A 12,888-nucleotide genomic window follows, 5' to 3' on the forward strand; every position below is an offset into this window, starting at 1 on the left:
TATTAAAAAAATAGTACTCTTATTAAAGCAATAGTACTCTTATTAAAACAATAGTACTCTTATTAAAACAATTGTATTTTTGCCTACGACAAAACGGCTGAGAGTCTGCCCATGAAATTAGAACTTATTTCCAGCTAAGACATGATTTAAACATTTCTATTAGTAAACAATATGTAAAATGGCTTTTATTTGTAAAGATCTAAGCAGAAAAAGGCTTTTATCAATTTTTAGATGTCTTTAGGGATTTAAAAACGTTAATTATCTTTTTAGATTGGAGCATTTAATTTCTTTTTTAAATACTATTAAAGCGCAAACAAAAATACGGTAATTTTTATATAAGATGCAATGAATATTATTTATATATATATATATATATATATATATATATATATATATATATATATATATATATATATATATATGTATATATATATATATATATATTTATATAATACATATATATATACATACATATATATATACATATACATATAAATATATACATACATATATATATATATATATATATATATATATATATATATATATATATATATATATATATATATATATATATGTTTATATACATATATATATATACATATACATACATATATATATATATATATATATATATATATATATATATATATATATATATATATACATATTTATATACATATATATACATATACATATATACATATACATATATATATATATATAATATATATATATATATATATATATATATATATATGTATATATATATGTATATATATATATATATATATATATATATACATACATAGACACATACATGCATATATATATATATATATATATATATATATATATATATATATATATATATATATATATAAATTTACATTTACTATTTTAAATCAAAAATTCTTTATATATGTAGCAACAGAAATGTCATCTTCATACATATATATACATACATACATACATGCATATATATATATGCATGTATGTATATATGTATATATATATATATGTATATATATATATATTTATATAATATATATATATATATATATAAATATATATACATACATATATATATACATATACATATAAATATATACATATACATATAAATATATACATATACATATATATATATATATATATATATATATATATATTTATATACATATATATATACATATATACATACATACATATATATACATTCATACATACATACATACATACATACATACATACATATATATATATATATATATATATATATATATATATATATATATGTTTATATACATATATATATATATATATATACATATATACATATACATACATTTATATATATATATATATATATATATATATATATACATATATATATATATATATATATATATATATATATATATATATATATATATATATATATATATATATATGTATATATATATACATATGTATATACAAACATGCATTTATATATATATATATATATATATATATATATATATATATATATATATATATATATATATATATATATATATATATATATATATATAAATTTACATTTACTATTTTAAATCAAAAATTCTTTACATATGTAACAACAGAAATGTCATCTTCCGCGTTTGCAAGCGATACTGATTCTGAAGTTAACGAGTTTAGTCCACTACTTGTAAAAGTAGAAAAGACTTTTAAAAAAAACTTTTCATTTGAAATATCGCCCATTTCAAAGGTTTCAGCCAGTTCAAGTAATTGATTTACTTTTGTTTATAGTTATAAATATGGTGTGGTAAACGATTTTAAAAACGACTTGAAAACTAAGAGTTTTGCGTAACTTATATTTTTTTTGCATTTAGCACACGGCGGTAAATATAGTACAATTGGGAACACTCTACCAATAGATGATCTTCAAGCTTCGCTGTTTTTGCCGTCTATATCCCTTAGCTACCGAGAGGTAACACGTTCAATTGTTGAAAATTATTATGCAAATTTAGGTGCTTGTCAAAAAGCCCGTAACCCGTCAAGTAGTTCTTTGCTAACAAGTTTTATTGAAAAGTTATCAGTTGATAGAGGTGATTTTTTTTAAGAATGCTGCTATAATTTTTTATATATATTTTAATGATTTCAACATTTAATATGACCTTAAAATAACCGTGATACTGTTATTCATTCATTTATTTAACCAAATTTTAAAAAATACTAGTTTAATTATAATTTTACAAACCAGGTTAGGTGTCACTCATATAGTTAAAAACTAGTCAGAGGAGTGACACCTAAATAAAATAAACAACAAATAAAATCAACAACAACAAAATTATTAAAATAAAAAACATAAATTAACATAATTAAAAAAAACAAACGGTGAAAATATAAAATACATCTGATAATCTTAACAAAACAGTTAAAATAATATTTGATAATAATATGTAATAACACAATATATAATAATAATGATAGAGTTTACATAACAAAACACTAATATAATAGAAAATAATATTAATAATAATAATAAAAATAACAAAACAATTATAATAATTAACGATTAAAATCAAGCAATAATGTTACGACCGTTATAAAACCTCATTGATGAGGTTTTATAACAAAAAAAAACACATAATAAACGAAAAAACAACACACAAAAAAACAACAAAAAGTATAAAGTGTTTATAATAAATGAACAATATTGAAATGAAAGAGAGTGTTAGAAAGAGAGAAGAAAAGAAAATTAAAAACATATCACATGATAAGATAGTATTAAAGTAAATATCATTTCGTATAACATGTACGATAAATACACACAAACTAAAAAAAAAAATTACAACAATTCGACTCAACAGAACGCAAAAAAAAAAGAGCAAGAAACAAGAAAGGAATAATAACAACAAACAATAACACAATACAACAAAGAATCTTCCTTATTTTACAAATATAGTTTAATGATTTTTATATAGTACATAAGTTTTTATTATTTTACAAATATAGTTTAATTATTTTTATATAGTACATAAGTTTTTATTATTCGTCTTCTTTTATTTACATACTTTTAGTATTTTTCTTATTTATTCGATTTTTAGTTTTTTTCTTATTTCCTTAATACCTTTTTCTTTTACTTTCTTTTCTCTAAAGTTTTTTTTGTTTCCTTGTTTTTCTTTACCTCTCTTTTTCTTGTTTTTATTTTTAATTGGTTTAATTATTCAATTTCTTTTACATTATCATATTATTTTTCTCTTTTTAAAAACTTCTTTTGAACCGTTAAAAATACACCCGCCATTTGCGATGTTATTACATTTATGTTTTTTTGTAAATGTTTTGTTGTATAACAAACAATAGTGATACAATAAAACTAAAGAACAATGTAAAAATATTTTAGGGTAGAGAACTCCCAAATAGATAAATAAAATTATTATATATATATATATATATATATATATATATATATATATATATATATATATATATATATATACATATATTATTTATATATATATATATATATTATTTATATATATATATTATTTATATATATTACTAATATATTTATATTATATATATATATATATATATATATATTATTAATAATAATATATATATTATAAATGTATATATTTTTAGGACTTCTTGAAAAACATTCCAAAAAATAAAGAAATGTTTTCTAAACATTAATTTATTAGTTACATCATAATTCTATTAAAAAATCTCTTAAATCCCTCTTCATACTCATTTGAACTCAAACTTGATGTTTATTAGAAAATTGTTTAAATAGTTTTAATACTGTAATATTGACAAATCAGCAAACTTTTAAATTAATTCAAACGTAACATACATGCTTTTGAACCATAGCTTACAAAATAACAGGCCTTGCCAACGCGCGGCCTTCGTTAAAAACTGGAGGTAAGATAGTTTTATATTTGAAAAACTGTAAGAAATAAATACGGGGGTAGTATTTTTTAATAGTAGTTATATAATAATAATAATTAAACTAAAAAAAATGACTAATTAATTTTTATTTACTATATTATTGATTAAAACTATTAAAAGTAAAATACATAAATACATATACGCATTAGTTTAAAGTTTGCATAAAATTTACGATTATGAAACACCCGTCAGTATGTAAACTAATTTTCAAGCTTTAAAAGAAATCAGGTTTGAAATGAAAATGAAAGAATAAGTGAAGAATTTATTTTAGCATGTTAAAAATGGTTTGTCGATGTTTTGTAACAAATTGCAATGGTAATTATAATCCTCAGTATAGAGTTAAAACATTTCGACTTCCAAGAAACATTGAAAAACGGAAACGTTGCATTGCTATAATATAAAGAGATAATATTCCTGATACTAATAAATAGGTACCGATTTTTGCATTTAATCTGGTAATTTTTTGCACAAATCTTGTGGGTTTTTTCATTTAATCTGGCGGTTTTTTGTATTCAATCTGGCGGGTTTTGTTTATTTAATTTCTTAAAACTCTAAAATGAATAACGCACGAAGACAATAATAAAATTAATGCTGAAGTAAGAAATTTGATCGTTAATTACATCAGAACTTGTGTATAGACGTGATACTTTAATACGACGCCTGGTCCATCGATGTATATCAACAGGCAATACCAATCCTGGTATTAGAGATGGTTTTCGACAGTCAGGTTGTACTAAGGAAATAAAAAATATGCTACATGAGTTAATTAGAGATAACAGCAACTGTAATCTACAGGAGATAAAGATAGAATTGGGAATTGATGTCAATGTCTCTACATTACGGCGATGATTCAAAAAATTGAATTATACATATAAAATTTTAAGACCCATAAGTGAAAGACGCAATACTGCAGAGGTAAAAGAAGAAAGAAAAACAATTTTTTTATGGTATTTAAACTTGACATTGCAACAAGGATGTAGAAATATTATTTATACTATTGAAAGTTCGTTCAATCTTCATATTATAAGAAACCACGGATGCAGTCTTCGAAGAACGACCCCAAACCAACGTGTATTGTCATCAAGAGGCCGTAATATAACCATGGTATTAGCATTAAGTTGTTTAAACATAGTCCAGAGTGAAGTAATAATAAATAAAGGGGTGACAGCAGATATCTTTAAAGGATTCTTAAATACACTTAAAAGTATTTTGGGGGAGGAAGAAGAGTTTACCTTAGTGATGAATAACGTTAACTTTCATCATTCATTATTAGATTTTTACGATTAGTTACTCCTATGATATTTTTTTTTTATCACGATACTCACCTTTCCTAAATCCTTGTGAAGTGACATTCGCGAAAATTAAAGGAGAAATTAAAAATTAAAGCAGTTGTGAGCACATTACTGAATATGATCTATCAAACTACGTAAGATTATGCGAATCTTTTCTTACGCAATGTGTTAATGGAGATGACATTAATAGAGAATAGAGAAAAACGTAATTTTCAAAAATTTGTTTTGTGTATATAAATATATTATTTCTGATACCAAATAGATTATTTCTGATACCACTTATATATATATATACGTACATACATATATAATTATATATATATATATATATATATATATATATATATATATATATATATATATATATATATATATATATATATATATAATATATATATATATATATATTATTATTACGTAATAATAATATTATTATTATTACGTAATGCTATTGGGTTGTACTATTTGTTACACATCTATATCTATTTTTAACTGGAATATTTAGAATACTTTTTATTACTAATCATTTAAGCGATTCATAACATGCATTATAAAATTGATATAAGTTTTAAAACCGCCAAGTTGCAGGGGCGGATTTTAATTGACTGTAGCAAAAATACCATAAATATTTTTTTGTCTAAAAAAAAAAATGTAATATAATGTACTAAATTTCATTGATAGGGGATGGGGGGAGTAATGAACTAAAATTCATTGATAGGGGATGGGGGAGGGTATCACACACCATTCGCACCAGCCTTGGATGTACAGTGGCTTATAGTGATATATGAGGTCCCAAACCACTGCTTCCTTCTTCCGTACGTTTAGAGCGGAAGAACGTCACTTGATTTACGCGACGTTAAAACCATCTAGTTAAACTGAATACTTTTTAACGAAATGATTTACTTGTCTTTTATGACTTTTAATCATGACAAAAAAAACCCTGAACGAACCCTTGTCCTCAGTCGATGTATTTACATTTAGATCTTGGTATTCCTATTGCCAGTCAATGTATTTATGCCAAATAATACACAAAACATTATCATATAAATTTATCTATATATTTAAATCAGTAAAATATTTGTGGTTGTTAAAATGCTTTGGTCTGCAAAAAATTGGAGGTTGATATTTGAAAATGAAAACGACAAATTTAATCTAAATTTGTTAAAAATTCAATTTTTTTATTTAATTAAAACTTCTTTTAAAACACATTTTGCTTTATTTAATGGCTTACTTTATAAAATATCTGAAAAATAAAATAGACACAGTAACGATTTACATAAATTTATAAAAACAATTTATAATTATTTTCATATTTTTTATAATAAACTTCATTACTTCATTACAATAAACTTTTTGTCAAATAATAGAAAAAAACAGGTTTCAAATCAAATAAAAAATAGAACTATAGTAACTAAACTTTTAAATAAAAATATTTTTTTAAATAAATAAGAAATGCTTTTAAAATCCCAAAACAGCAAACTTCAGGCATATTACAATTAACAACGATACAATTAACAAATCTCAGTTGGTTTCTTTATTTTGTTTATTATTTCATAATAAACTAAATAAAGAAACCAACAGACGGACCTATTTAATTTAGTCTTTATAATTATAAGACCTTTTCATTTAATGATTGCTATCCACTTCATTAAAAAAAAGTTATAAACGAGAGTGGATATTTAACAGAATTAGTCTTAGCTACACATTTTTTTTTTGCTACAGGTTCACGCTTGATGACTTTTAGTCAGACCTCCTTGTTAATAAAAAGATTGCAGCTAAATAGCCGAAATGTTTGACATTCTTTCAAAAATTAATGAGCATGTGAGACGAAAACCGTTAAAATCATGGGTTTTTCAGGGAAGCATTTTATTTTCCTGAATGAAATATTTCCCGCATTTTGACTACTTGTAATATAAGTAACCCTTGTAACTCTTGGAGTAACTTATCAAACAACAACGGACTCTAGCAACTCTTCTACCACTAGCTGTGATCTACGATATCTTCTTTGTGTTTAATATTTTGCATATTTATATATACTTATTAATTATAGTAAATTGAACTCGTTTTACAATACGACTCTTACGTAAAACAACATGGAACAACATTTAAATTATTTTACTCTTTAGCATGAAAAAAAATGTATGTAATAAATAAAAAGAGAAAAAAAAATTTAGATGACTGTAGCAGGCTACACTTGTTACAGCCTGGATCCGCTCCTGGGTTGAATGCAAAAAACCGCCAGATGAAATGAAAAACCACCAGATTCGTGCAAAAAACCACCAGATTAAATGCAATAACCGGTACCCGGACTGATTTTTTTAAATTGATCAAATACTAGAAAGTTATATATCATTTGAAAGCCCTCAAATACACTATTTCAAAGGTGAAAAATTATGAAAATTAGTATTCTATAAAAAGTTATGACGTTTTTAATAGTAAGTTTTCAATATATATGGATTTCTTGATAAAACTGTGGTCAAAAACATTTTTTTTTCGACATAAATTGTTAGTAAATAACACCTTAGTATGTAAAAGATATAAACCAAAAGGTTATTTAACTGTTAGTGATTATGGTTAACTAAAACCTCGTTATGCTCAATCAGTGTTTGATTGCATAAAACCAAGTTTAGTTCCCAACTGTACAATTGCCAGTTAAAAAAACATCTAAAAGTCTTAATAGTGTTCGCTGGCAAGAAGAAGATGACTTTGCAGTACTTAATTCTCAAGAAAAAAGAAAAAATGTTAATGTTTTATATGAAAAGTTAAAAACTAATTAATTTAATTTTGCTATTATCAATTATTTATGCAATAGTGTATTATATATTTAGTCTTCAGATTTTTTAATGGAAAGTACTATTCCTAGGTTTCTACTTTGCATTAATAATGATCTCATTTTTGTAACTTTTCATTGTGGAGTAAAATTTAGTGTTATGAATTTATCATCTAAGCGAGTTTATATTTTGAACAAATGTTCTTATATCAAAAAAGCGTTAAAATTATTAAATTGTTGTGAAATAATGGAAAAAATAATGAAATAACAAAAAAGAAGTTATACATCAACAAATTTTGTCAATGAATAAAACATGAATTGGGCAAAAAAGTATCCAATTGAAACAATTATGCGAGCATTTGGGTATTTTTCCTTTTTACGATCAGCCTACAATTGTTTCAGAGAAGGTTTTGAACTTCCAAGTTTACGTAGGAAGTTCAAAACTTTTCTGAAATTCTAGGAGGAATTACATCTAAATGTTAGTCTTTAGACGATACCACTTACATCAGACATATTTTTTCTAATCTTAGAAATGAAAGACTTTACTTCTTGTTGAGGTTTATGCTAAGCACGTGTTACAATGTTTACCCATGTTGCAGTACCATATGCGGCTTAGTATTTGGTAAATCGGTTAATAAACCTTGTCTACTTGCAAACACATTACAGAGCTTTTTGGTTGTAACTTTTTTTAATGGACCAAAATTTATTTGCGAAATGTTACCAGTCAGAGTATCAAGTTCTTGAAAAAGTAACTATATATGATACAAATTTGCTATTAAAGTCTTGGAATAGTTCAGGTATGTTAATCAATCTTGGCTCAGATCACTCTTGTCCAAAATGTAATTTTTTACCAAGTGAGGCTATTTGCAACATAATTGATAATTTACCTGATTCATTGACTGTCCATATTAAAATCTCATTAGTATATATTGCTGGGTATATTATTCGTAAAGATGAGAATCCAGATTACACTTTTTATTGCTATAAAGCATATAGCAATTTTGTAAAGAATATAAATTGAGGAGGATTAACTATTCCTGGTGACAAAGTTCGCCAATAGGCAACTTACTGTTACATTCTTTTTATAAGTATTCAATGACTTTTGTCAGTCACCACTATGTAATCTACTTATGATGGTATCAGAATACTATTTATTAGTTATGGAATGACATCATGGACTAACAATTACAAATGTTTTATTTAATAATTATTGTCAACTCTATTCATCTTGTTTACTCAAGGAGCCAAAAAAAAGTTGATACAACTCAGCACAAATTAAAATGTTTGCAATGTTTTAAACAAAAACTGTAAAAAAAGATTGTATTTAGTAAAATATCTTTATAAACTTCTATTTACTTTTTATTCTACAAAAATTTTATTTTTGTATGGGTATCTCTTTTTTCTCAAAAACTTCATTTATAAAATTGGTAAAAGCTGGAAATAAGCTGGAAGCAAATTATAATTTTAACTTTACTTGATAAATTGTTGAAGCACAATTAGTTTTAGATACACTAAAAAAAAAAAAAAAATCACTTAACTAAAATGTATATTGCTACTTAATAATACTTTTAAACTTGCCTCCAGTTTTTTTACGCGAGCCGCGCTTTGGCAAGGCCTGTTATTTAGTAAGCCATGTTTTGAACACATTTCAAAATCTTTATACTCTCATGGTAATTGTAAATGTCAAAATCTTTATACTCTCATATAAGTAATTATTCTCATATTAGAATATAGTGTATGTATGTATATATATAAATATATATGTATTAATATATATATATATATATATATATATATATATATATATATATATATATATATATATATATATATATATATATATATATATATATATATATATATATATATATATATATATATATATATATATATTAAATTCTATTCATTATCTTTTCTAATATTTTTTTCTCATTTTATTAAAATATTTATTATTAATTCATTTTATTTATGCTTATACAATTTATACATTTATTTTTGAAAATTTATAAAACTGTTAATGAGTTTTAACAAAACATGATATTTGAAACAAACAACGACAAACAAAAGTATTGTTTTAATAGTATTTTGTAATATTCTTTACCAAAATTTTTAAAATAGTTTTTAATTTTTTTCCCAGGAGCAACGGTTTTTCTTGCCACATGGAATATCTTACCATTAGGAACCTCTGTTTTCAGCTTACCTTATTGTGTCGCAGTTGGTGGATACATAATAATTCCTATTATATTTCTTATCAGCATAATGGCAGATATTACTGGATTAATATTAGTTGACTGCTTGTACGCTGAGTCACCTAAAAGTAAACAGCGAAAAAGAGTGCATTTAAACTATGTAGATATTGCACGCACCGTATGGGGACAACATGGTGCACGTTTGTTAAATGCGTTCCTAATAATTTATCTGTTTTTAGGATGCGTCGTTAATATTTTACTACTTGGAAAAGGAGTATACCAGCTACTTTATACCTACACTTATCTCTCTTTTAATGCACTTACAATTATGTTTTCAATACTGGTTTATCCAACTTTATTTATTAGAAAATTTACTATTCTGGCGTATCTCAGTCTTTCAGCAGCTGTTTCAGTAATTATCGGTACATTTTTGGTTGTTATTTTATTTATTCTAGGATCTGGAAATTGGAAAACCCATATGAGCAACATACCTGTAATTAATTTAAATGGATTTCCATTAGCAGTCTCCATAGTGATGCTTACCTGCGTTTCGCATTCTGTTCTTCCGCACGTTGAAGGGAGTATGAAAGATAGATCAAAAATTAACCAAGTGCTCCATTATTCATATTTTGTAACAGCAATTGTAAAGGTTGTTGTTGCTTCTCTTGGTTCTTTCACATTTGGTTTGGGATCAAATAGTATTATTATCTTAAGTATCTTTTCTGTTAATCAAAGTATATCCATATGCTGCACTATCACATTAGTCCTATACACTATCTTCAACTATCCTCTCAGTATGTTTATAGTGAGTGAATTTGTTGATAGTTTTACTGAAAAAACCGCAGTTGAAAGAATAAAGACTCTGTTTTACTTGTGGATAGCATGTACTCGCTTAATTTTAGTAGTACTCAGTGTTGCAGCAGCAGTTTTTCTTCCGTATTTTGCAGCTACCTTGGGAATACGGGGAAGTGTGATTGGAACTTGCTTAGTTTTCATTTTCCCATGTTTTTTCCATTTAAAGCTAAAGTGGAGAATTTTATCTTGTCAGGAAAAGCTTAGAAATTTAATAATTCTTTTGGTTGGAACATTAATTGGCTTAGGTGGTTTATTTGGATCTGTTAAGCTGCTCTTATCATCTATTAAGTCTGGAAGTGAATGAACTTTTCTATCTTCTAAATCAATTTGAAAACAAAAAATTCTTAAGAAATTCTTTTATCCTAATACTAAAAAACAAATAAATATGTATTCAAAATGTATTAAATAAATATATAAAATATTAAATTTAACGCGCGTTTTGTTTTAATTTTTTACAAAAATTGTACTTCACTTTAATGCATTATTTTTACTTACTCAAACTTAGAAGTATTTACTCAATATTAAAATTTATATTTTACCTAATTAAAATCTAAAAATCAATAGTTCTTAAGCGACACTAATTGAATCTAATCAAAGTCGTAATACTGATCTAAAACCTTTTATTGATTTTATTAAAGCATTGAAAATTATATATTAACAAACTTCATTATTAAAGATTATTGAGAATAATTACTTTATTTCTAAATCTTAAATTAATCTAAGCTACATGCAGATTAATGCCGGCCCTAGCCCTATAAATGACATTGGTAGGGAAGCAGGCGTGAACTGCCTGGTTAAATGCTCTTCCTCGTTGCTCGGTGATAAGACGGTAAGGACTTCTGGGAACATCTTGATAACTACAAAAAAAAAAAATAATAATAATAATAATAAAAATACTCAATTTAAATCCAACTTGATGTTCATAAGAAAAATGTTTTAAATAACTTCAATACTGTATGATAAAATGGTAATTAATATGTTTGTTATAACTTGTTATGTTTGTAATAATTTTTTATCACTTAAAGTGTCACTAAATTACAAACGAGTTCACCTATTATTATCTACATGATGTAAATTGCAACATGTTACTAATATCGTTATTCGATATGTTAAAAATTTCCTCATATTGAATTTAGGTTAAACTGTTTACTTTAAATTATATAAAAATATGAAAATATCTGAGCACTTACAAAAATATAAACACTATTGAATACGTAGAACTTAGCAGATGCTGAATGATGTTTTTTAAATGTTTTTTAGCCAAAAATATCAAACTAATTGACGCCAACAACACAGGTTGTTACTGTTACTACAACACAGATCGTGACACAGTTTGTAAAAAATAATATTAAGTCATTTGATAGATGACTTACACGTTTCTTTTTTTTTATAAGAAACTTTTAGAACTAAGTTACTTTTAGTTGTCACAAAAACACTAACCACTCCTTCCCCCTAGAGCGTGACATAATATATGGACGACTCCAAAACAAACATAAAAAACTCTTAAGAAACTTTTAGTATTAGATTGGAAAAATAGAGTTCATAAAATTAGAAACTTTTTATTATTAGTTCATATAATTGGCTTCTTAAAAAAAAAACTTTTCTTTTAAACGACAAAATGTTCATTAGGCTTTTATACTTTTTTCAATTGATTCTATAGTAACGGACCTTGACTCATAATTGAAAAATTCGGTATTATAAAACAAACCAGACTTTTGAGGAAATGTTAACAAAAAAATATTCGAGTATAGGTATGATCATTAGTTGATCAGGGAAACTTCGTGTACCTAGGGCCACCCCACTTTTTGAAGACTATAAAATTGTAAGAAATGCTTCTCGGTGA

The 12,888-nt window shown here is 24.3% G+C and overlaps 1 protein-coding gene across 1 annotated transcript; it reads left to right on the forward strand.

The window, feature by feature from the left end:
- Window positions 1–300: 300 nt before the first annotated feature.
- On the forward strand, window positions 301–11,481 carry LOC101238238 (vesicular inhibitory amino acid transporter). The gene is made up of 4 exons (XM_065815388.1): window positions 301–324; window positions 1,629–1,769; window positions 1,878–2,093; window positions 10,139–11,481. Exons 2-4 carry the CDS (start codon window positions 1,631–1,633, stop codon window positions 11,347–11,349), a joined length of 1,566 nt encoding a protein of 521 aa, XP_065671460.1. The 5' UTR covers window positions 301–324; window positions 1,629–1,630; the 3' UTR covers window positions 11,350–11,481.
- The last annotated feature ends 1,407 nt before the right edge of the window (window positions 11,482–12,888 follow it).

Source organism: Hydra vulgaris, chromosome 13 (assembly GCF_038396675.1).
Source record: "Hydra vulgaris chromosome 13, alternate assembly HydraT2T_AEP".
Classification (NCBI taxonomy): domain Eukaryota; kingdom Metazoa; phylum Cnidaria; class Hydrozoa; order Anthoathecata; family Hydridae; genus Hydra; species Hydra vulgaris.